At 46.4% G+C, this 26,431-nt stretch overlaps 1 protein-coding gene across 1 annotated transcript in view; it reads left to right on the top strand.

Moving 5' to 3' along the window:
* Nucleotides 1-8,673: 8,673 nt before the first annotated feature.
* WDFY4 (WDFY family member 4) overlaps nucleotides 8,674-26,431 on the top strand; it is a gene marked incomplete at its 3' end in the record, with an annotated part of 258,736 nt that continues 240,978 nt past the window's right edge. Inside the window, exons 1-6 of the mRNA XM_079708852.1 lie at nucleotides 8,674-8,922; nucleotides 17,934-18,048; nucleotides 18,826-18,938; nucleotides 21,060-21,194; nucleotides 22,810-22,999; nucleotides 25,572-25,761. Coding sequence (XP_079564978.1) covers nucleotides 8,689-8,922; nucleotides 17,934-18,048; nucleotides 18,826-18,938; nucleotides 21,060-21,194; nucleotides 22,810-22,999; nucleotides 25,572-25,761 — 977 coding nt within the window. The 5' untranslated portion in view covers nucleotides 8,674-8,688. The remainder of the gene's footprint in view (nucleotides 8,923-17,933; nucleotides 18,049-18,825; nucleotides 18,939-21,059; nucleotides 21,195-22,809; nucleotides 23,000-25,571; nucleotides 25,762-26,431) is intronic.

Below are 26,431 nucleotides of genomic sequence, written 5' to 3' on the forward strand. Positions count from 1 at the left end.
ATATGGAGGGCCGACTATAAGTTACACGGGGATTTTCCCCACGTTATTCAAGGGTCAACTGTGTAGTATTTTTAATTGGATGGAAAAGTGGATGGGAACTTGGGGTGCAGCCTCCACCCTTGACCAACATGGAGACTGAGGCCTGGGAGGGCCTCCAAGTGAGCCCCTATCTGAGTGTGGCTTCTGTTCACAGGAGATTTGATCCTGGCCCCAACCAGTGACATTCCGAGGAAGGAGGGGGTGAGGTTAAGGAGGAGCATGTTGGCTTTGCACTCAGATGCAGAACGTGCATCGTGGCCATCTGCGGAAGTGACTGACCCTCTCTGAGCCTAGCTTTCAGCACCTGTAAAATACTGCCCATTTTTTTGCGCCCTCATGGGGCGTTGTGTGAAGATAAGGTGAGATGATACAGAAATCAGGATGCAGAGCCATAGTAAAGTAAGCTTTCAGCAAGCTTACACCCAATTAAACATGTGGGTGTAACCCTTTTGTGCTGGATAGAAACAGGTGAAGGGACTAAACCCTTAGCCTCTAGCTTCTCTTTTGGTGCTCTTTCCACCTCAGTATGTTTGGTTTTTTTTTATGTCAGGTTGATTGACATGTGATTTACAGACAGAATATTCTACCCTTCTTAGTGTGCCCTTTGGACACAGGTACACAGTTGTGTGACCACCACCACGGTCAAGATATAGAACATTTCTACCACCCTTTTGCCCTTTGGAGCCATCCTCCTACCTGAAATCCCTGGCAACCACCAATCTATTTTCTGTCCCTATAATTTTGCCTTTTCCAGAATGTCGTGTAAATGCGGTAAGGCAGTACGTAGCCTTTTGAGATTGGCTCCTGTCACTCGGCATAAGGGCTTCGAGACCCATCCGGGTTGCTGTGGGTCAGTAGTGTGTTCCTTTTTACTGCAGAGAAGCATCCCAGTGTATGGAGATACCTATTTGTTTATTCATTCACCCCTTGACAAATATTTGGGTTGTTTCCAGGTTTTGGCAGCTATGAATAGATCTAACATTCATGTATAGGTTTTTATATGAACATTAAGTTTTTACTTCTCTAGGGTAAATACCCAGGAAGGTAATAGTTGGGTATATGTTTAACTTCCTCAGAAATTGCCAAACTGTCCTCAAAAGTGGCCGTACCACTTACATTCACAGCAGCGAGAGTGACAGTGTGGTTGCTATGCATCCTTATTCGCACTTATGGATTTTGTTTGTTTTTAAAAGACATTCTAATAGGTGTGTCCTGGTATCTCAATGTGGCTTTAATCTACATTTCTCTAATGCTAATGTTCTTGTCTGCCTCAGTGCTTCTGATTAACTACAGTAGGCTGTGGAGTGAACAGAGAGAGCATCCACATTATTGCAACTTCCACCCACTCCTCCCCCTTTACACTTGCTTTTTTTTAACTTTTAACTTGTAAGCTCTCTTGTTAATGTGTAATGGTGGGGAAGAAGGAAGCAAGCCGAGTCCCACCTTGCACATGTTTTTGGAAGAAGATAGGTTAATTTTTTTCTGAGAGAACTGACACAGGAGCAAGAGCATTTGGATCTGCTGACATACGGTGAGGAATTGACTTTTGAATGGAAAGGAAAACAGGTCATTTACAGCCATACATGGGAAGTTGCTGTTCTGTTCTGTATCATCTGGTTTAGAGGCTCCCCCACCTCCTGGGCCTGGGGACCATGCCTGTGATACAGATGGCAAATAGGTATGCCTCTGCACTGGGTGTGTACAATCCAGAAAGGGTGACAGTCCTATACGCAGACAAGAAAAGGGGGGGACTTCAATCTTGAATTTTATCATAGCAACTCTTTGTCACTAGGTCTGAGCTCCCCCACAGAATGCACTGAGTCCCAGGTTTCCTCTGACCTGCCCCGTTGGAGGGTGGCTCCACACAACTTCTTGCTCCGTTTCCTCCAGAATAGCTTCCTTGCATCTTAGCCCCAAGGGCTGCTAAATCACATCTCATATCCTGAGACTTTTACCCATTGGCAAATCACCCCACAGGAAGTCAGGGATGAGACAGTCAATCAGATGTGGGTTTAGCGCCCAAACATCAGTAACCCAGCTGATTCTTCAGGCTCCAGATGTTGCCCTCCAGTGCAGCAGCTGTGAGCAGGATGGCCTGGATGTTTTGCTTCTGAGATATTACAAAGCAGAGTTCGGACGATGCTATGGATCTGTGCAGGATAGGTGGGTTGGGAGAGAGGATGGGCAGTGACCCCCAACCCCGGGGGCCCACATGGCCACTTCCAGCCCCGGTGTCCCAGAGGTCATAGGGAATGCCCCCTCTCAGGTCACTGCAGACTTGTCATCTGGCTCCCAGCGCACAGTGCTCAGACAGGGGAGCACCTGGCCTGCACCCCTCACCACACACAACCCACAGGCTCTCAGTCCACTCAGGCACCTCTCCAGCCATTCTGCACTGACTCACTGGCCCGCATCTCTTCTGTGGTCAGTGTGTAAAGCCCAGAGGGTGGAACTGAGATCACCAGGGCCATTTCAATGAGAAGAAACTTAGACTCAGAGAGGGGAAGTAACTTGGTTAAGGCAGTACAGCAGCCAAGCTGGGACTCCAGTCCTGTGACTCCCATTCTGGCCTGCAGTTCCCCTCTGCCTGGGGGCTGAGTGAGTGGGCAGGTACCTGCACAGCTGCCTGTCTCTCGCTGCTGTGTCCAGGCTGCAGAAAGGCAGGGCCTCTAGTCAGCCTGGTTGGGCATGCGGAGGAGCCATGACTAAACTGGGCTATGTGCCACATGCCCTGAGCCTGACCCAAACTGGGAAACAGCTTGCAGGCACAGAGCAGGGCCTTGTCTTTCCCTGGAGACCCCTGGAACCCCAAGCAGCCTCCAGACCTCTCATCCTGCCAAGGCCATCTTTCCCTTCACCCCTCCCCAAACTTCTACTTATCCAAAACACTTTTTAGTGTGGTACCTGGCCAAGCCCCTCCCTCTTCCCTGGGCCCCAAGCAAGCCCTTTTTTGAGTTCAGCCTCCGGTGTGCAGTGCTGTCTACAGACCCAGGGTAGACTCTGCTTTGGCTACCAACTCACAATGGGACCTTGGGCAGGTCATTTCTCTGCTCAAAGCCTTAGTACCATCTGCAGACAAAGGCTGATAGATTTGACATTGCTGGATGGAAGGAAGATTAAGTGAAGGGATGCAGGTAAATGCCCGTACAAAGGAGCCTCCAATAAATGCTGTCCCAGAGCACTGACTTTATTCCCTGAGGGGTCCCATTATTAGCCCATTTCACAATGAGGACACTGAGGCTGGGACAGGTTTTGTCACTTGGTCTAAGCCCATTGGATTCAAACTGGAACAGCCTGGCTCCAGAGTCTGTGCGGGTGCCTGCACCTGTTTACAGAGGTAAGAAGACACTTTTGATAACAAGTGAATTAGAATGGTTTCTTCTTGCCATTCTTTATGCAGCCCTGAGAGGCTACTCCCCATGTCCTTCCTTTTACAAACAAAACCGAAGCAGGCCTACAGAAGGACAGGAGAGGGGATGGCCACAGCTTGACATCTGAGTCATACAACTTCTCCACGGGATTCACGGATCCCATTTTGTTAGAAATTCTTGTTTTTCAAAAATCTGTCTTTTCAAGGGAACATGATTCAAGCGTCTCACTTCAGTAAACATGGCTTCTTAACTTCAGAGGAGATCTGAGGGGCTCTGATATTTCCCGAGTGTCCAGCTGTGTTCCCTAGGAACACATTTTCGCGTCTTGTGACCCAACACTCACTTTGTCTTCTCACCTGCTTATCCTAGAAACGTGGTGTGTTAGCAGGCCCTCTGATTCATTTTATTGAATGAATCGGTTAGTAGCACCTGCTGGTATAGCCCCAAAATGACTTTTATGTAATAGAAACAAGCTTAGCTTGGCTCCAGCCACCATCCTGTGTGTTGGGATGTCTGTGCTGGACTTGGGCTGGCTCTGTTGATGATGGGAATGTCGGTCTGACTGAGACATAATGACTTTCAGAGTCTGGGGAGAATCCAAGTAGAAAAAGAACTTGTTTAGAAGAGGAGTCTGGGCTATATATAGCGAGAGATATGGGTGCCATCAGCATATAGGTTCATTCATTCACTTATTCATGTATATGGTAACAGTTTATTGAGCATCTACTCTGTGCCAACCCCTGATAAAGGTGCAGTGGTCTTCTTGCACAGAGCTAACATTTAGTGGATATGTGGCTCTTAGGGGTAATTAATGCCAGGGAATAGCTGAGATCTTCTACAGTAAACTTTTGAAATGAGAACATGTGGCACCTATCTGAAACCAGAAAGCTGTTGTGGGGAGTCTGGAAGGACACTGAGCCGCAGACAGACAGAAATACATCCAACAAAATATGTAGTGAGATACAACAAAGATGCCATTGTTTTTTTTTCTAATTAAAAAAAAATTTTAATTATATAAGTTTCAGGTGTACAATAGAGTGATTCACAATTTTTAAAGGTCATACTCCATTTATAGTTTTTACAAAATATTGGCTATTTTTCCCGTGTTGTACAATATATCCTTGTAGCTTATTTTATACCTAATAGTTTCTATCTCTTACTCCCCTACCCCTATATTGCCCTTCCCTCCTTCCTGTCCCCACTGGTAACCACTAGTTTGTTCTCTGTATCTGTGAGTCTGCTTCTTTTTTCTTATATTCACTAATTTGTTTTATTTTTTAGATTCTACATATAAGTAATATCATACAGGATTTGCCTTTTTCTGTCTGACTTACTTCACTCAGCACAATTACCTCTAAGTCCATCCATGTTGCTGCAAATGCCAAAATTTCATTCTTTATTTATGGCTGAGTAGTGTTCCATTGTGTATATATATATATCTTCTTTATCCATTCATCTGTTGATGGACACTTAGGTTGCTTCCATATCTTGGCAACTGTAAATGATGCTGCTATGGACATTGGGGTGCATGTATCTTTTTGAATTAGTGGGGTTTTTTTTTTTTTTTGGATATATACCCAGGAGTGGAATTGCTGGGTCATAGGTAGTTCTATTTTTAGTTTTTTGAGAAACCTCCGTACTGTTTTCCACAGTGGCTGCAGCAATTTACATTTCCACCAACAGTGTACGAGGGTTCACTTTTCTCCACATCCAGGCCAACATTTGTTATTTGTGTTCTTTTTGATGATAGCCATTCTGACAGGTGTGAGGTGATATCTCATTTGTGGATTTGATTTGCATTTCCATGACGATTAGTGATGGTGAGCATCTTCTCGTGTGCCTGTTAGATGCCATTGCTTTTTACCCATTAAATCAGCAAGAATTAAAAAATGGTAACTAAGGAAGTGTGGACTCTGGTACATGCTTGATAAGAAGGCTGTACATTGATGAGGTGTTTTGGGAGAAGCTGTTTGGAAATATGTGTCCAGAGCCTAACATTTTTACCTCTCTTTAGACCAAGCTATTTCCTTTTAGGAATGTATTGCAATCTGGTATTTAATCATGAATATATGGAAAGGCTTAGACATGAGGCCTATCATCACAGTGTTGTTTATAGTAGTGAAGCATTGGAAATGACTTAAATGCCTAAATGTAGGGGATTAGTTAAATAAAGGATCAACATGGTTCTCCAGCCACCACACACCATTAAACATGAAGATGTGGAGGATCTCTAACAACGTGGGAAATAGTCACAATACTTTTCTGTGACATAAAAAAAAGTTACGAACTAATTTATGAGGAAAAAAATGGATTGAGAGAAGATATTAGCGATTTTTAAAGGCAACAAGGGATCAGTTTCTAAAATGTACTCTCTCAAAGCAACAGGAAAAAGATAGGCAAGGACAAATAAGCAAAGGTTATGAGCAAGCATTTTTCAGAAGAGGAAATCCAAAAGGCTATGAGTCATATAAAGAGATGCTCAGACTCATTAGTAAGTGAGAGAGAAGCAAATTAAAATGAGGGATCAGGACTTCCCTGGTGGTGCAGTGGTTAAGAATCAGCCTGCCAATGCAGGGGACACGGGTTTGAGCCCTGGTCCGGGAAGATCCCACATGCCGTGGAGCAACTAAGCTCGTGAGCCACAACTACTGAGCCTGCACTCTAGAGCCCGCGAGCCACAACTACTGAGCTCATGTGCCACAACTACTGAAGCCCGCGTGCCTAGAGCCCGCGCTCCACAACAAGAGAAGCCACTGCAATGAGAAGCCCATGCACCACAACGAAGAATAGCCCCTGCTCACTGCAACTAGAGAAAGCCTGCACACAGCAACGAAGACCCAATGCAGCCAAAAAAAAAAAAAAAAAAAAAAAAAATGAGGGATCACTTTACTTCAATCAGATCAGCAAACATTAGAAAGCAGGGTGATGTTAAGCAGGGGTATAGAGAAGATGGTAGAGGAACCTGTGGGGGGAGTGTGGCCTGGTGCCAGCTTTCTGGAGGCATCTTAGTTGATGGTACTTGGTTGAACTGAGAGACATACACCCTTGACTCAGCACTCCCACTCTGGTGTTTATACCCAGAGCCAGTCACATGCAGCCCCATAAGGGGAGTCCCATGGGAATGTCCAGGACAGGATGGAGGGCAGTCTGAGAAGTCTCAGGCAATCTAGCCATCTACTGCGGAGCAAACAAATCAAATAGGCACGTGATGCCCACTGTGTAACACGGAGCAGCGGTTAGAAGAAATGAGGTTGACAAATATAGAGCCACGTGCTTGGGTCTGAGGTCATAATGTTGAGTGAGACAGTAAGCTGAGAAAAGATGCAGAAGGTCGTTTGGGGAACTTAAAATGATGCATTCAGAAATCATGTTCTTGTGCCATGTTTTATAAGGACTCGTGCTATCAGGCAGGTGGGCTGGGTGGGGTGGGGAAGACGGGACTGGGGGATGAAGAGCCAAGGGAAGAATGAATAAACCATCAGTGCTGGAGAAGAACCTGGTCCTGGTCAGGAAAGAGACCATGCTGAGACTGAGAAATGTGAGGCACCCCGCCACCTGTCCCTGAGGGTCACCCCCAAAACGGAAACAAATAAACCCGCACCAAGTCCCAGACAACCAACCAAAAAAAGCAAAAGTACAGATAAAAAGTTTGCTTCAACAATATTATTAAACAGTATATTCGAAGATAAAAGCCTGAATATCAACAGTCATTTTTCTGGATATAGGCCTTGATATTCTTCCTGATATATTTTTTTTTCTTCCCAATTTTCAATGCTGAACATACATGGCTTTTGTATAAGAAAATGACTTCTGGGCTTCCCTGGTGGCGCAGTGGTTGAGAGTCCGCCTGCCGAGGCAGGGGACACGGGTTCGTGCCCCGGTCCGGGAAGATCCCACATGCCGCGGAGCGGCTGGGCCCGTGAGCCATGGCTGCTGGGCCTGCGCGTCCGGAGTCTGTGCTCCACAACGGGAGAGGCCACAACAATGAGAGGCCCACGTACCACCAAAAAAAAAAAAAAAAAAAAGAAAATGACTTCTGCAAATGAAGTCTGAGAGCAGTAAGCATGTGTAATAGAAGAAGAGCCAAGGGACTCATGGAGGTTTGTACCTAAAGGGTGAGAATGTTCCAAAGAGGGAGGACTCATCTGGCCACGTGACCCTCAGTTAACTCCCATTCTAGCCTGCAAGGGGTGTGTGTTTGGGCTAAAAATAAAGCATGACACACCGCCGCAGCTGCTTAGCCCAGAGCAAAACACCGGGAGACCCACCTCCGTGTCCATCTGTCTGTTTGCTGTCCCTTGACTGGTGGCTGTCAGTTGCTGGCAGGATGCCGGGATGGACCCCTATGTGGTGACATCGTGGCCTGGGAAGGCTTCTTTCAGGGAACCTGGACACTCTGGTCCCTGCTGGGAGTTTCTTGCACTCTTGACAAAAAAACAACAGGCAAACCTTTGCTGTTCTGTGAGTCAGTCCTGACATGGCTACAGAGTATGACAATTGAAAAGTCAAGGACACAAATAAAGGTACCTTCTCAAGGTTACCTATCTGGCAAATCAGCCTTTGGCTAGTTTCATGGTGTACGTCCCTATCCTCACGCCTACTGACCCTGGGTCCCCGGCTTGTACACAGTTACTTTTGCGCGCACTAACAGAGAAGTTCTTCTAAGCTAACTTGGGGGTTTAAAGAGTCATTTTGAGGACAAATTCCTCTAAAAATATTGAGTGTGAAGCAAATGTTGCTGAGAATGAAGAACTTACATCCTTTTCATCTCATGTGGTAGAAGGAAGTTAAAATAGAAGATACAGAATTATATGCCTCTACAAATATTGGTGGGACATTTACACATCTATTCTATTTACTCAGCCTTTTTAAAGAGGAGCAGTGTCAGGTAATCAAAAAACAGGCTTTGGTGTTAAAGGCTTGCATTTCAACTGGATGTCTCACTACCCTGGTGCCTTTTGGTTCAGTCAATTTCCTTACTTACATAGAAAAAATAGGAACACCCATCTCTTTTGTGAGAGAGTCTGTGTAAAGAGCCCAGGATGGTGCCTGGCAAACGTTAGATTGTCAATATGAGTCACATCTAAATTGGAATCTCTTTTTTCAGAAGTGTTCCTTATTTTAGTCAGTTTCAGATTCTTAGAGGAACCATCTGCAACAGGAACTGGACTGAATGAGGATGGTACCTTGTCCCACAATCAGTTTCATCAGAAAAGTGTTGTGACAGGACTGTTCATTTTTCTTTCTTGTTCTGAATTCAGATCTGCTCTGCTGAGGCATGGAGGCAAAAGAGGTCTCAGAGGCTGAAGACAGAGCTGAGGATCCAGGTTCTGAAAATAAAGGCCAGCCTGATGTTGCTCAGCCTGATTTCCCACCAGGAGGGCAGACCCCTGGCCCCACTGCCCTCTGGGAGATGCTAGAAAGGAAGTTTCTGGAATACCAGCAGTTGGCCCCCAGGAGCCCAGCTGAACATCAGAAGAGCCTGTTGAATCTTCTCCCACTATTCCTAAAGGTTGGTGTTCTCATTTTTGAAACTTTAGAAAGATGATACAGCGCTCTGGGGACACCTCTGGGATGACTGGAAGCTGGTGTCAGTAGTTTTAATATCATCACAAGTGGTCTCTGACTGGTTGCTTAGAGGAGAGTGTTGTGCTATTTAATAAAGGTAGCAAGCAAGACTCATCTCCAGGGTGAGGATGGGCTTCGAGAGGATGGACAGTTGGCTCTTGAGTACCATTGTCTCTTTAGTTTAAAAAAATGATATTGTTTAACAATGATATTTTCAATCCCAGCTTGGGAGCCAGAGGAGAAACCTGCACCTTTGGGAGCTAGAAAGGCATCTGTGTCCTGACATGTGAGTGGCAGGGTGGCTGGTAACCTCAAACACCAGTAATGCCAACACCAGGGCCTGGGAGAGCCAGAACATAAATTGTGCCACTAATGCAAACTGAGGTGTAATCCATGGGAGCAGCAAAGCAGTGCTCCCTCCCCTGGTTGCAGACACACAAGAGAAGTCCAGCCTGTCCACTGGGCTGGCACTCTGACTAGTGGCAGCTGGTGACAGTTTGGGTACAAGGGGTTTCCTTTATTGTCTTGGAATAAAGCTCCTGCCAGTGAGGTCTGCCTTATAGCTGAAAATATTGAAGTCTAATTGTGGAGCTGGAAATGCATCTTTTTATGAGGACTTAGTTTTTGCTTGACTATTGATTTTGGGTTGTTATTACAAAAACCATGTACCTACATTCAAAGTACAGAGAATAGGAGATACTTTTCACATTTGAAAGTAAACTAGAACAGATGGAGGCTTTGCAGGTTTTTATTGGGAAACCCCTTTGTTAATATGTTTCATCTCACTTATTAACCAGGAATACTTAAGGATTTCCAAAGATGACTCAGAATTTTCTTGGGATCATATTTATAGGATGCATGGAATACTTAAGCATGCCTTTCTGTAAAAAATTGCCAAGTAACTTATTGTCCGTGAATTCATTGTTTTTCTCCATATTTCAGATTCGGATACTCCATCCATCCCATTTCACAGATTGGATAACTAGGGCATGGGGAACATACTGGAAAAGAGGAACTAGATAAGGAGAGAGGGCCAGGTTTCTCCTTCCCAGCCATCCCTGCTCTAATGACCCCAGCTTCTGGGAGGTAGCTTTGTCTCACCCATTTCTCAGATCAAATCTGCCTTATAAAAGGAAAAATGTGAGCATTGCCCCCTCCCCCTCAAATCACTGGGAAGGCATATAGGGTCCAGCCATTGCACTGTATCTTTTCCACCCCTCTGGGCAGCCCCAGCTCTGATGAAAGGACTCTGCATCTGAGAGCCAGGGCTTGATACTTCCTTGCCTCCCTCCAGATTGTTGATTTGAGAATTCATTCGTTTGTTGTACAAATATTTATTGAGCGCCTATACTCTGTTCTAGGGCCTGGTACTATGAAAGTAAGGAAGACAGATAGAGGTTTTACCTGCATCTGTCCAGAGCAGAGGATAACTGACTAGCACCCAGAATGTGTTCTGTTTGGCTTGTAGGGGTTAAAAATGAATTAGTGCCATTTTTTCAAAGCAGAAACTTTTCAGGTGAGACTTAGACTTCAGATTTCTCTTGAAAATGTTTGTAGCTGTAATACCGATAATTGGATGGAGATGGTTAGGGGCACCTCTTTTAAACAGAAGATGGTCTTGGTCTCTCAGTTTACCCTAGTCCCCCACTCCCTAATATCTTTCACCCAACCCATATCACTCATTTATGTTATCTGACCCTGTAGGCATTGACCTCGTGGATAGCAAGCTGTTCCTATTATAACTGAACCTTGGTATTGGTCCATGTTTCCCAAACCCTTTCCTGGTAACAGGAGGAACAATAGCCCTATTGCTGAATACAAGGGCTTTAGAGTCAAACAGTAGGGCTCCAGTCCCAACTCCATTGCTTATTGCATCCTTGAGCAAGCTACTAAATATTACTGAGCCTCAGTTTCCTCATCTGTAAAGTGGAATCAATACCAATTTGCTGGGAGAAGGTGAGGGTGAGATCAGATGAGGATTGTAAAGTCCACAGCACATGGAAAGCAGACATGATCCCCATCACCTTTCCACCAACCTCCTGGAAACTGACTGCACATGTGCAGTTTGAGATCCTGTCACCACGATTCCCCAAACTGCTGACAAAATCTGCTATGTTTTGGATCCCTGGAGCCCACCTCTGATGAACCCTGTAGAGGCAGATTATTACAGGCTTTTTATCATTTTCTTAAAATCTATATCTTTTATTAAGTCCTATACGTTTACAAACCTGTTGTTCGTATTAAGTTCTGACTAATAAACCCTGCCAGAACCACAGCCCTCAGTCTTCTTAATTAAGAGCTGGTGGCAGAAAGGAACATGGGGAAGGTGGGAGGTTTTTGGGGGGTTGTAGTGCAGATAAAATCTGAGCTGTAGATGAAGACTGAGGACAGCCATTGGAATACAAGTCCCTGTGTTAGAAGTCAAGCTTGTAACCACTCTGTTCTGAATTTTATAACCATAAAACAGAACTCCTCAAGGTTGTCTGCAGAGAACCCCTTAGAAATATCAGGACTTAAAAAAAAAAGTCATGCCGTCTCCCATGGCATGTGGCCGATTAACGTCTGATTCCTCCAAACACACAGCAGGGGATGAACTTCTCCCTTATCCTGTCATTGTTTATACATAAATCTGCATCAACTATGAGGCAAACACAAAAGAGGGGCTTGGTTGGTTCTATAGTAAATTCTAGCCCCACTGCCTCCCAAGTTGAAGAAACACTGCAGTTGTTAAGGAGTAAACCCACTCAACATTTTGGTGATTGTCTTGGTGATAAGAAGTCTCAGGGCACTGGAATCCCAGCAGGGAGCTGCCCTGAGGGGATGACTCAGAAATGAAGTTCTCACTGGCATCTGCAGGCTCTCCTCCTCTACCAAGCTCCATCACTCCCTTTCCTAGGTCAAAGCCAGGGCAAGTGGTTACTTTCACTGATGATAGGTAGTAATATTCACCAAGCTCTAACTAACTAAGCCAGGCATTTTGTTCCATGCTTACAAGCCCTTATAATAACCCTGTGAAGTAGGTGCTATTTTTAATCCCAGGTTTTTTTTGTTTGTTTGTTTGTTTTTATCCCAGCTTTATAAATGAGGAAAGGGAGGTTTAGAGATGTCGCATAACTTGGCCAAGGTCAGTCAGCTGTTAGTGGCGAGCGGAACTTAACCTGGGCAGTCCACCCAGGCTCGTGTTGTTAACCATTGCGTTCCCTCGGGCAGTGCTGAGGTTCACAGAACGGAGCGCATCTGGTTTCTTTCCCTATCTCATGACTCACTGGGCAATGGCTTTGCCTGGCTCGTACCTATGTCCCCTTTCATACAAAAAGAATGCCAGCCCCTGCACATGGGCTGTTTGGATAGCTGACTCCAGGATGTTGCAGACAAGGCCAATGACTTCAGAGTAACCACTCTGAAGTAATCAGAGTGCAGAGCAGTGCTTGCAGGAAGGATTCAATTGACTGCTACTCTTTCTCTGCCAAGAGCCTTGGGCTTTGGTCTTTCTAGAACCCTTCCTATTTTAAGATCTTACACCAAGAGAAGAAGGCATTCTGCTAGCAAGCATGGGTAGGTCCTGTTGGCCTTCAGTTGAGTTTGCTTTGGGGGAAAGGGGACCACTTGGGTCCTCTCGTTGCATAGAGATATTGGGTAATAATAGATGGAGAAAACTAGAGCTACAGATGTAGTTGTTGAAGATTGTTCTTAGAATATGTACTTTGAGAGAAAGCAGGCAGCAAGACAGGAAATCCTTAGAAATTAGTGTAAAATTCCTCACTGTCTGGGACAGACAACCTGGGGGGTGGGGCTACATGGGAAAAAAAGGGAATCTGTGGATGTGGTAGATTAGAGATACTGCGGATGGGTTCACACTGCTCCCTTCAAGAGGTGACATCTATGTCCCCTCCCCTTGAATCTGGATGGGTTTGTGATGACTTGACTAATGGAATAGGGCAAAAATGACATGTCTGGGCTCAGGCCTCAAGAGACTTGTAGCCTCTCTCTGTCACTTGAAATACTCATGCTTAGAACCCTGTTTCCATGTTGTGAGGAAGCCCAAGCAGCCCCGAGTAAAAGCCTATGTGGAGAGAAACCAAACCCACTGACCTTGCAGCTGCACTTGCTGCTGAAAGTCAGCACAACTTGCCAGCATGTGAGTGTGCCATGTTGCAAATGGATCTCTTAGCCCTTGTTCGCTGCCCCAGCTGAGTGAAGCAGAGAAAAGCTGTTCCTGTTGAGCCCTGCCCAAATTGCAGATCCATGAGAAAAATAAATGATTGCTGTTATTTTAAGCCACTCAATTTGGGTCCAGTTTGTTATTCAGCAATAGATATTCAGAACAGTAGGTAACATGGACAGGAATCCATTTATTTCCTAGTGTGGAGGGATTGCAATTAACACTAAATCAGTTGTACTTGGAGATGAGTGTATTTGTGTGTGTGTGTGTACATGTGCATGTACACAGGTGTGTATAGCTACTCTTAGGCTAACTGCCTGGCCAATGGTACAGAGTTTATACCATTGGGTGTGGTGAATTATTCTCATACAAACCCAGCATGGACCCAACTGACTATGGAAGAGAGAGAAGTAACATTAAATATAATAATAAGGATGACCAACAGTTATTTCCAAGTGTGGTATCCAGAGGGGATGGTGAGGGTAAATACCCCTTCTTGTCCATCCCTGACTCTAACCCACTTCAGAGTGGGGCCTGCAGGATGGTTTATTTCCTCCTCAGGGGAACAATATTTGTGTTATGTTAGTAAAGTTTTGATGCATCACTTTTTTTTTTTTCTGTTTACAAAGGAGAGAATCAATTGTGTCACATTATCAGCGGGAACTCATGTAAAGTCTCTGAAATGTTTTGAGTTCAGTTAAAGGCCAAACCACCAAACTCTGAGGCAATGAAGAAATAGTAATACTGCAGTCACACTTGAAAACTAACCAGATTCTCTGTCATTCAAAGCTGGGGTTTTCTCCCATCTCCCCTAGAGCTTCTGTCTTCCTTATGCTCTGGAGACCAGAGCATCATTTTCTTTCTCTTTCTTCCATGTGAGGGGACAGCCACGAGGCATGATGGTGCAGTTTAGAAAATATAAGTAAATAAAAGTTTTTAAAAATATTGAGCAATATTCTCCCAGCATGAAAATCCCAGTTTGGGAAAAAAATTAGGTCCTTTCAAAAGCTGCCTTAACTCTTTGGGGCTCCACGGTACCATTCAGTAAATGATTGCCTCTGTGCATCAAACAGCACCCCAGTGGCCTGAAAGAGTTAATGGGGCCTCCAGAAGTAGCCATCATGGTCCCAGGAAGGAGTGTGAGCCTTGGGAGAATCTGGCTGAGCATACAATTACTGTTCAACTCACAGTGGCCCGATTTGCTTTATTGCAGAATGCCTACTGGAGTCCCAATGCTCAAAGATGATCTCGGTGCCTCTGAGTCAACTGCCTGCAAATTGGTCTTTGAGGGGTTTGCCACTGCAGGGAGGAGGCACAGGAATTTGTAAGGAAGATATCATAGCAGATATGATATCAGTCCTGTGGAGGGAAATAATGTTACCACTGAAATTCCCAGCCAGAAGGACTGACTTTATCTCTCCAGAGACTAACCTTTCCAGGTGATAGCTGGTTTCCAGGTGGTAGCCATACATTTCTTAGACATGCACATGCTACTTGGGTATGTGTGAGATAACTCAGCTCTTTACTCTGCTGCTTAACTGGTTCTCTAGGATTACCCTATGGCTCAGCCTCTGTTTCTGTAAAGTGGGAATAATAATAATCCCAATCCCTATGCAGATTAGTGGAAACAACGCATGTCAGTGCTTGGCCCAGCATTTGGCACAAAACCAGCACTCCGCAACACGTTTGGCCATCGTTCTGCACACTGTGGGTCTCATAATCATGTGTTTGCTTATCATATATTTGGTGAAGGTCTACTATGTATAATAGTGTTGAACATTCACCTAGTATTTTTGTAGTTCTAGCTAAGTTCTGATGTACTGCTTTTTTTTTTTTTTTTTTTCTGTACGTGGGCCTCTCACTGTTGTGGCCTCTCCCGTTGCAGGGCATAGGCTCCGGACGCGCAGGCTCAGCAGCCATGGCTCACGGGCCCAGCCGCTCCACGGCATGTGGGATCCTCCCAGACCGGGGCACGAACTCGTGTCCCCTGCATCGGCAGGCGGACTCTCAACCACTGTGCCACCAGGGAAGCCCTGATGTACTGCTTTTTTTATTTACAAAGGAAAGGTGCGACTATGTTCGTTTATAGGGCAGAAAATTTTTAAGTGTTTCAGATACAAAGTTTTGTTCAAATCAAAATACCCAAGTACTCACCACCCATATAAAAGAAATGAAGCATTTCAGATAAACTAAAGCCACCTGTGCATGAATTCTAGCACTCATTCCCCTTCCACCCTCCTCCAATGGTAACTCCCAACCTGCTGAATTATCATGCCCTGTGGGAAGTGATATATAGAGAGACAGCAAGTTAAAGAAGTTTATTACAGTATCATTCTAAAATACCTGTGAGGCTATATGTAAATTATACAGTAATATGGGTATATTTTTATAACCATAAGTAATATTATTGTGTAATTTATGTATAGTCTCACAGGTTTTTGTAGACTCACACTGTAATATACTGTTACAATTTGCTTTTTCTACAACATTCTATTTTGGGGATTTATCCATATTGATACAGCTCTATTTCTTTTTCTTTTTCAGTTCTATAAGATATCCTTATATAGATATGTCACAAATTACTCATTCATTTTCCTACTGATGAACATTGTTTTTCCCAATCAAAAATAACGCTGCATGAATATTTCTTGTTCACGTCTCCTTGTGCATGTGTGCCAGCATTTCTCTAGGGACTATACCAAAGATTGGAATTGGTGGGTTTTTGGATGTGTGCCCCTTTAACTTTATTGGATTACGTTAAATGCTTCTTCAACGAGGTCTTCTAAGTGACACTCCATCATAGAGTATGGGGGTTTCATGGTTCCTCACCTTTATCCACATTTGATATTGTCAGATTTTTCACTTTTACTAACCAGAAAATTATAAAATATCTCCTTGCAGTTATAGTTTGCATTTTCCTGATTATTAGTAATTTGCCATTTATCTTTCAATAAGTTACTTGTTTCATTTGCCCATTTTTTAAAAATCAGATTTTTTTCTTATTAATTTATAGGAGTCTAAATACCAGTCCTTTGTCAGTTATATGCATTGCAGATATTTTCTCCCAATCTGTGGTTTGCCTCCTCATTTTGTATATGGTGTCTTTTCATATAGAGAAGAGTTTTAAAGGTTTTTACTTTTAAACAAATGTAGTAGCTATTGCAAGGAAACATATAGAAAATGATTTCCCTTTGGAAATTTTATGTGTTTCTCACCCCTTCTAGAAGGAGGATCTCAGCTTAAAAAAACTTGGTCAGGCCTTTGGGCAGGAATATAATTTAATATGGCTGCTGAGTGGGAGCAGTAGACAGGAGTCCAGCAAAATTACATTTCATAGAGGCCACTAATTGGCACAGCAGCTTACCTTCCTGGTGGGAACCTGGGATCAGGAATTGCCAGGAACTCAAGTCTGGGGCCGAGGACAGTCACTCCACTCTGTACTCAGCCTGTGACAAGAAGGGAGAACAAAGGGAAAAGGCTTGCATGAAAAGCAGATCTAGGGATAGGATTACTACAGAAACTGGGAGGAAATTTTGAAAAGAGTCTGGCATCCCAAGCAGAACTGTAAAAGACTTCTATTAAACAGTATCCTAAACAATAAGGGGAAAAAGTCTGAGGAAAAAGATGAGCAGATGGGATAGAGATTAAAGGGACAGATAAGAAAGGATTTTAAGGAAATTAAAAAGAAATAGGAGATTAAAAACAATGACAACGACTTGGACTGGGAAAGGATTTCCTAAGCTTGGAACTAAATCCAGAAAGCAAAGGAATGGACTGAGAAATTTCATTTCATAGGAATTTCAGATTTCTGTACAGCAAAACCAAACGATATGAAATTTAAAGATAAAATGACAAATTTGAAAAAATCGAGATAGTACTATAGACCAATGGTTAATGATTTTTATATATAAAGAGATTTTTAAAATAAATAAGAAAATAGTGAAAACTCCAATAGGATAATAGGCTAAGAGTAAAAATGGACAATTCAAGAGGCATGAAAAGCATTCATCCACTCTAGTTATCCAAAGATTGCAATTGAAATGAGATATTTTTCCTTCTACAAGTTTTCTCATTTAAGATGAAAAAGCACCACAGTGCTTAATGTTGGCATGGGTGGAGAGAAATCAGCCCTTTTCCATGGAGCCCTTGGAGGCTAATCTGGTAAATTGTTTCTGGAGAGTGAGTTAGAAGTTAGTAATAGGTACCAAATGACTAAAAAAAGAAAAAAAAAACCCACTCTTTTAATTGAAAATCCCACTTTTTTAATCCTACAATTCCCCTTTTTAGAATTTATCTGAAGGAAATACTTGCATGACTAAAACTAAGATATCTGCATGAGGTTTGACAAGTGTGTAAGAGGAGAATCGGTGAGACACAGCAATTGATGGTGAGGAAGGGGAGGGACGTGGGATGTAGAGAATCACTCTTGGAATTTCCCACTAGGGCAGGTGGGTGCCTGGTAGAGCCATTCACTGAGGCAAGATGCAGCAGGTCTGAGGGGAAGGCAGTGGATTCAGTTATGCGTGTTTGATGTTTTGGGAGCACGAGTTCAGGGGAGACGTCCAGGGGCCAGTTGGAGGTGTTTGGAGCTCAGCAGGAAGTTGAAGAATTCATAGGCACTAGTGTAGGGAGACAGTGGAAGCTGGAGGGTAGGTGATTCAGTGGCCCTCGGATGCACCTGGGAAAGCGAGTTGAGCCATTGGTTTGGACTGGCAGGGAGGGAAGGAGGTGATTCTGATGCCTTACTTTGTAGCTTTGACATCTCTGAGTGAATCCTGCATGTTGCACTTCAGGCCTGGGAACACTCCGTGGGGATCATCTGCTTTCCCAGTCTCCAAAGGCTGGCTGAAGATGTTTCCAACCAACTTGCCCAAGAAATACAGAAGGCACTGGTGGGAAAGCCTGCAGGTAAGAGAAGAGAGGTCCTGGAGAACTTCACAGTAAGCGAAACAGCTCTGTAGACCCCTCCCAGGCCTCCGGCTAAGCCCCTCTCTGCTTTCTAGAGGAGTTAAGAGTAGTGACTTCGAAAGCGCATGGAAGGCCAGGTTCTGCCAGGGAATACCCTGGAGAACAAAGCAAAAGGCTAAAAGAGGGAAGAGAAGAGGGACGTGGGAAAGTCTGCTGCTCCTGGGAGGGACACAAACACACACACATACATACACACACAGACACACAGAAACCAAAGCCAAGCATGTTTCCTGCTGCAGGTCTCCTGACTTGTATCCTTCCACTCAGGGAGCTGGACCCCAGAGGCTGGGCTATGAGACTGAGGGCAGGAGGGAATTCCAGGGGGAAGGAATGGCTTGAGCATGGTGTAGATTGCAGGAATCCCTGTGACAAAAGGGGCTGTGTGATACAGGAAGTGGGGAAAAGACACTGGATTGTGGCAAGTCCAATTGCCGAGGAGCTTGTTATTATTATTTAGCAATAGGGAGCCATTGACGGCTGTTGAACAGGGAGGGTGGTATGATAAAGGCTATCCTCCAAGGAGATTCATGTGGCAGAGTGTGAAATGTTTGGTACAGATGCAGGTGTCATTGTTGGGAGGGCAAGAGGCAGAAGTTCCCTAAAGACGCTAAGGCACATCTCATGGAGAGAGGGGCCCACGTGGAGGGAAGCTGGGTGACCAGGCCACCACACTGCCCTGCTGGTGACCCTTTCTCCCCTCCCCCACACTCTTGCCAGAGCAAGCGCGGGTAGCAGCTGGGCAGTTGCTGCGGTGGAAGGGAGATGCGGATGCAGAGCAGGATGGCTACCTGCTCCTGAAGTCAGTGTACGTGCTCACGGGGACAGATTCGGTAAGTTCCAGGCCCCAGTGGCCCAGCCTGGGTGCTTCTCACCTGTGTGCAGAGGGACGTCCCAGCTCAGGGCAGTGGCATGTCTCAAGGGTGTCTTTATTTTCATGAAACGGATTTATCGTTTTTCCTTCCCTACCTCCCCTCGGATATAGAACGTGGACTTCAGAGTCTGAAATTCATATTCACATCCTGCCTTTTCAGTTGACAAGCTGTGTGTAACCTTGAGCAAATAATCTGACCTCTTTGCATCTCTGTTGTGTTGTTAATTCTAAAATTGGGGATAATAATGCCTTCATTCTAGGGTTAGTGTGAGGATCAACAATGACGGATGTGTATGGACTGTATTTCCTGTGTGTCAGGATGAGGCTGGGCGCATCCCATGCATTGTACTAATGAACCCTCCCCAAACCCTACAGAGTCAGATTACAGTGATGCTGCACTGGTGACAAGAAATAAGGTTCGCCCGTGATATGCAGCTGTAGTCTGTCTGACTCTGTGCTCCGAGCCACTGCTCTTTACTACCTCCTGCTAAATTCAGACTAAAGGAGCAAGGCCTGTAGGCACCTGCCCCGGGCCTCCCCAGAGACGAAAGCGACCGCTCCTCCTTCCCTTCCCACCCAGGCCCCATCCTGGCTGCAGTCATGGCCTCCCACCCTGAAGCAGGGACCTTGAGTGGTTTGCCGATGACTGGTGTCCTCTCAGGCAGAAGCAGTCCCTGGGAGCTGTGGCCAGCAGCAGCAGTGGCTGAGGCCCTGTGCAGGGCAGGCCCAGAGGCTCCTCCATCTAGCGAGGCTGCCTACTGTGAGCGTCCTGGTGCCCAGACTAGGAACAGCAGGGAACCAGGCTGGGGTGGTGGCTGCCCTCTGTCTAATGGTGAACAGAGGTATCAGACAGGCATTTGGAGACAGTGCCAGGAGGTGAGAGAGGAGCACAGCAAACAGTTGTTCACCGGCAGGAGGACCATCTGACTTTTCTTCCATGTAAACTGCCTGGACCACCATCAGGGACAGGGGCCTGGAGCACAGGGTGGGGACTTTTCAGCCCCTGGAGAAGGACTGTTTTCAGTCTGAGTAGTAAAAAGTAACCTAAAGCCTTGGTTTTTGCTGCAAGGAGTCTGCCCCCAAAGCAGTGAGAGAGTAAGCAGTTGGCTTTCTGGGGAGGCAGTGCAGTTTGGAGGACAGGGAGAGCCACCCTGAGTGCAGTAATGCAGGGCCACATGTCCAATATGGGGGCAGACACTACCTGCAGTGGAAGCTTTTAGGGACTAGTGGCCTGCATTGCACTCGTGCTGCTGGCCCAGGCTGTACATTCTTCTTTTCTCTTTTCTAATTTACCCACCATGTCTGTGAGATTAGTCAGTCGGGTGGGAAATTGCATGGACAATATAACTTTTAATAACCACACATGTGCTCTCTCACGGTCATGTATGTGTGGACACACGCATGTAGGGGCTACAGTCACAGTAATCCTGGTGCAGCTGCAGGCACAGCCTGTGAAGAAAGGCCCTGGGAAGCTTCACACTCAGGCTGGTCCCTCTCTGCCAACTCCCTGTCTCCTCTCTGTCTGGCAGCCCTGGGGCTGTTCAGCTGTGGTGTGGCTCTCTGGATTATTGGTCTTCACCTATAGGGCTGTTTTGGTCATGATGAGGTCTTAAATCTGGACGAAGGGATGGAAAGGGCCCTGAGCACGTCCTTAATTCAGTTGCTTGTATTTGTTCTCAACCACCTCTTCCCTACTGAGTTTCCAGTTCCCTCATCAGGAGGAAACCTACCAAAATCAGAGGTGTGAGTGCCAGGAAAGCCCTTGATTTCTGCTCTGCACAGTCCCACCCTCCTGCCCTCCCTCCTTTCCTTCCTTCCTATCATCTATCTATCGTGTAAAAGATATAATGTTTATCGAGCACATAATACACACTTTATATAAACTTAATCTTCACAGCCATCCCAGTGGGCCCTATGATTGCCTCCATTCTTAACTGAGAATGCGTCGCCCAGAGAGAGGAAGTGACTTACCCACGTTCGTGGCTAAAACAGCCGCACTGGCTGACCTCTCTGGTCTGGGTCTGGAGCCGTGCTCTGCCTGGCTCTGCGGCCCTGGGTCACGTCTGCTCTTCCCTTGCAGGAGACGCTGGGCAGAGTTGCTGAATCTGGGCTCCCAGCCCTGCTCCTCCAGTGTCTTTACCTCTTCTTTGTCTTTCCTCTGGAAAAGGATGAGCTTTTTGAGAGTGATGTTCAAGTTCAGAGGATGTTTGTGCAGGTGAGTGGGAGGAGGGCTGGACTCCCCTGGCCGAGACCGAGCTCTGCTTCTCCAACCTCCTTTCATCTCTCTCCCCCTAGTTCTGAAGCTCCTCTATTCTCCTGGAGGGCCCAGCTCACCCCTTTCCCCCAGGTTCTGCAAATGCCGGGGAATCCCACGCATTTGGAAGATGGAGTTTCTCTCCATCTCACTGTATCCTTGTATGGCCCTTGTTCTCTCCCAAGATGGTGTGCTTCTCCTCCCCCACTCGGCCACACCAGCTCCTTGTCCTCCAGTCTGTGTTCTAAGGTCCCGCCGACCCTCCCAGACACCTGGAACCTCCTGTCTCTGGCCCCTGCACCTCTGAGAACAGACATGCTAAGCCCTACTTGCATAACTGTAGCCAACATTTTCTAAGTACTTGCTATGTACCTCCCCTTATGCCATAACCTCACATCTGTCACCTCCCCGAGCCCTCTCTTCCACCACAGGATGTGTGTGGTTTTGTGGTCTAAGGTACGGTGAGTAAACATGAGTCCAGGGTCACAGAGGTGGTGGGTCGGGGCTGGGATTGGAACCCTGGGAATCTAGCTCCTGAGTCTGCTCACAGAAAGGCATTTAACCACTCTGTGCGGTCACCTCCGTCTCTCCTCTCAGAGGCCATCTCAGGCCACTAAGCATCACATGTTATGTCCTCATGTCATTACCCATCTTTCCTATCCTCTCTGACCAGCAGCGACTTTTAACATAACTTCTCACCTCTCTCCCCTGCCCCCTTACTGACAGGTTCTGCTTTCTCAGCTTTTGGGATGCTCCATTCTCCAGAAAACTCCTCCTGCCTCTCTGGTGGGGGGACTGTGTATCTTACTCAGCTTTGTGCCTTGGCCAGGGTCTCGCACAGAGCACGTACTTCGGACCATTTGGGAATTGCCAATGCAGCTGTCCATTGAACATGCACGTCCATATCCCCATCCATTTTAGACCAATTCTCAAGCCAGAATCATCTTAAACAGAGGGTATCTCATGAGTTCTGGCAGATTCCACTTATGGTGGGTTGCCCATAAGCTACATTTATTAGAAATTTAGGTGTCATTTGCCCACACATAAATCATATTTTAAGTGGTGACCAGGACACAGTACTGGGTACTTAAGTCTTTACAGTGTGGTTTCTATGTGCTCTGCAGGGAATTAGTGCAGCCCTGTCTTCCTGGTCCTCTCCATGTATGGACAGAATGTGAGCCACAGTGATACCACATCAGAGTTCCTCAGGGTTTCCTTATTTCATTCCATAAAACATAGAGAACTCCTCTTGGGTTCGTCACTATGCTGGACCCGTGGTGTCTCACAGAGATGACAGAGAGAGAGAAGTTAAATGGGGAGAGCAATCGCGTGAATAAATGATCAGTGTCCAATTTTTTAAGTGCTCTGATGGAAAAGTGAGAGATGTGCTGGGAAGTGAGGACAAGAGTATAAATGGAGGCCCTTCTGAGGAAATGGCATTGAATCTCCCTGGTCTGGGGCAGAGGGTGACCACATATGACCCCATCCTTCCCGCTGAGACATGGAAAATTAGGGAACAAACTCATCACAGGAAGGAAGCTTCCTAACCAGAGTCTCTTTGGCTTTTTTCTTCCAGATGTTGCTCAACATTTGTGGTGAGGCTCAGGGTCTGGAGGGACTTCTCTCTGGAAACGAGCTCCAGTCTCTCGTGATCGCCACGACGTGTCTTCGGGAGCACACCTGCTCCTTTTGGAAGGAGCCCACCTTCTGTGTGCTGAGGGCAATCTCCAAGGCCCAAAACCTTAGCATCATCCAGTACCTGCAGGGTATGACCCTGGGAGACCAGGGCTGGGCTGTGGGCACACTTTCTAGAATAAGACCTTGGGATGCCCTTGCAGCATCCGTATAGATTCCAGGGACCAAAATAGAGATGAACAAACAGGATTTTCACCGATGCCCAACTATGCCTAGTAGGTGACCCTACATTGCTTGGGTCCATTCATGAAAGTGTCTTTATTGTTCATTTTGATGCTCTACTGGAGGAGAGAGGGAAAGGGGAACTCACTTACTACGCACATGCTGTTGAACAGACACTGTGCTGGGCTCATTTGTATGTTACCTCATTTGCTTCTTTGAGATACATATTGATAATTAATGCCATTTTCCAGCAGAGGAAACAGATTGAGTGATAGAAGAATTTGCCAAGGCTCCCCAGCTAGTGAAGAAGAGAATCAAATATTAAACCTGGAGATGCCTGATTCCAGTGCCTTAGGTTCTGCTCTGGGCAGCATGTGTAAGGGTTAAGGACTTAGATTCTGGAACCAGACGGCCTGGGGTGGGGGCTCCAGCTCTGTCCTCCTAGCTGAGTGACCTTGGGCACTTAACTGCTTGGGTGCTTCAGTTTTTTGGGGTTTTTTCTTTGGTACGCGGGCCTCTCACTGTTGTGGCCTCTCCCGTTGCGGAGCACAGGCTCCAGACGCGCAGGCTCAGCGGCCATGGCTCACGGGCCCAGCCGCTCCACGGCATGTGGGATCTTCCCGGACCGGGGCATGAACCTGTGTCCCCTGCATCGGCAGGCGGACTCTCAACCACTGCGCCACCAGGGAAGCCCTGCTTCAGTTTTTTCATCTGTAAAATGGAGATAATAATCCCGTTGATCTCAATGGATTGTTGTGATGCTTCGATGAGTTGGCACATTTGAAGTGCTTAGATAGCGCCTGACACCCAGTGGCTGCCCCATAGGTGTTGGCATCACAGCATCATTACTTGGGTGGGATCAAAGGCAATACCCTGAGGGAATCAATTCCTTTAGCAGTCCCAGGGGCCTCCCTTAGCATCATCTGTCTCCCGAGGACCCAGGTAATGCTGGGAAGCATGGACACTACTGTGGCTTGCGGAATCCTGGGAAAATGTATTAGCCTTTTTTCAGGTGCTGGCCCACCATGGGGCAGGAAGGGAAGCTCTGCAAGGCTAACTCCTAGGGGAAGGTTTTGATGAAAGTCTTCAGCTGACCTCTTCACCCACCATGCACCATTTTTCAGCTCCACCAGCTGAAATGCCTCTTAGAAGCACAACCGTCTATCCCTTGAGTTAACTCTAAGGTGTGGGGTCTTTTTGGGAGAGGTGGGGGTCTGAGCCTGCCAATGTGACCTGCTTGTCCACAAACACTTGCCCTGTGACCTGTCTTCTTTCTGGGGCCTCCTATAATAGATGGTGTCAGCTGGTGAGAGCTGGGAAAGTACAAGCCCACCCACTTACTGTAATTGAGCCCTGGGACAAAACTTCATCCCCAGTTTCAAGATTGAAATTTCCCAGTGAAGCCATGGCCCAGTGGTAATGATGTAGGGCTGAGCTGGGCCTGAGATGCTCAGCAGCCCAGGCACCCCTCACAGACTAGAGTCAGAGACCCCTGAGAAAAGGCTGCCTGCCTTGGTGGCGGGGGTCTCTCACTGCGGTCATTATTCTCAGCTGGAAAAGAAAAATGCCACCGCAGTGAGGAGTTGGCCACAAAAGCACTGTGCCATAGGGGAATGAGTAGTTTCCATGGGTGTATAGGCTGAGGAGAAGGTCAGGAAGTAAGGACTAGCCTGGTGTTTACCTGCCAAGACCACAACTCTCAGTGCTGCCCTGCCTGGCATGCAGAGTTTGGAACTTGTCCTTGTCCTCGCAGGTGAGGGACTGAGAATGCCTTATCTCAAATTCTGGTAGACACTTTTCCTGATCCACTGGTGTGACTTTCCTGGCACTCAGAAGAGGCTTCCCCCAATGAAAGAGCCCTAAAAACAGTGATCCACCCAAATGCAAACCCAGTGACATCTCTCTGCTGACTCCATTCTTTCCCTGGCTTCTCACAGCTCTGGGGTAACCAGTGTGTTCCACAGCAGGCCACATACCAGTGGGGCCTGTCTTCCTCCCCCTCCCTTGTGGACCACACTTCCTGGCTCCAACCCCCTGGAATCTTTAGTAGCTGATACACACCATCTTTTTGCCCTTCATCTTCCCACATGTTCATATATCCTTCCCTACACTTTTCATCAAGCTAATTTCTGCTCAGCATTGCTTCCTTAAGGTCTTCTGTGACACTCAGGTCTTGTGTCTTGCATCTTGTTATTAATGGGCCTGGACTGTCCTGTGTGCTGGGAATTAAGAGCAGAGGGCTTAGAGGCTCCCTTCCACCCCTGTTTCACCTGCTCTCCATCTGGGCCCTCGAGTGTGGCTCTCAGGATGACACTTCTCATGGAGGAGGCTTCTTCTTGATCCAAGAGCCAGCAGAAAAGTGTTTTGAATGAATTGTCATTCACATCTTGATATACAGTGTAAAGGCAGGTGGGGAGGGAATGACCACTGAAGAAAAGCTATTGCCTTTGAATTCAGCAGGGGTGTGTTTCCTTCCTGCAGCCATGGATTGCATCAAGATCTCCCTCCAGAACCTCTCCAGGCTTGCAGACACTCTCCCTGCTCCCGAGGTGAGCGAGGCAGTGAGCCTCGTCTTGGGCTTTGTGAAGGATTCCTACCCCGTCTCCTCTGCTCTGTTCCTGGAGTTTGAGAATGGGGAGGGCTACCCTCTGCTACTCAAAGTGTTACTTCGGTAAGTGGATGTGCTTGGTGGGGAAGAAACAGTGGAAGCCAAGTTCCTCACAATCATTTGCAGTGCTTTGGAGAAAGACAGATATTGGGGCTTCTCAGAATGTTTTCTGAAATACAAATCTCCATAGAGCATGGCCAGAGAGACTTCTTTGCAAAAGTAAATCAACGTGCAGCCGGGTTTGGAGCTACTTCTTTAGGAAACCAATGGGTGATCTCAATAATAGTTTTACCAAGTCCATTTGGTGGCATGTACCACCTGCATGCCTGCTGGCCTAACAGCCACCTGTCAGAATCCACATCCTGTGTTGGAGGGCTTTCTGGGATGGCTGTGACCAGCTCTGCCTATATGCTTGGGGGTTGGAAGTGCCCAAAGATCAACAACTCCAGGACCAGCCCTCTGCCAATGACTGGTAGAAGCTGATGGGTCCATACCCAGCAAATTTGCCCCTTGGGTGGGATAGCTCTACCCTGCCTTCCAGAGTCCCTGGGAGGATTAGAAACAAAAACAATACTCACTCTTGAAATAAGCATGAGGAAGTCTAATAAAGTCCAATTATTTCCCATGATGTCTGTATTGTTGCCATTCTGAAATATCAAATCTCTCATTCTGGGGGTGCTTCTGCCCTGCTGGTGCCCTAAGCTCATGACTTTTGGGGGGTCTGGCCACGGAA

This window comes from Hyperoodon ampullatus (assembly GCF_949752795.1).
Source record: "Hyperoodon ampullatus genome assembly, chromosome: 1".
NCBI lineage: Eukaryota > Metazoa > Chordata > Mammalia > Artiodactyla > Ziphiidae > Hyperoodon > Hyperoodon ampullatus.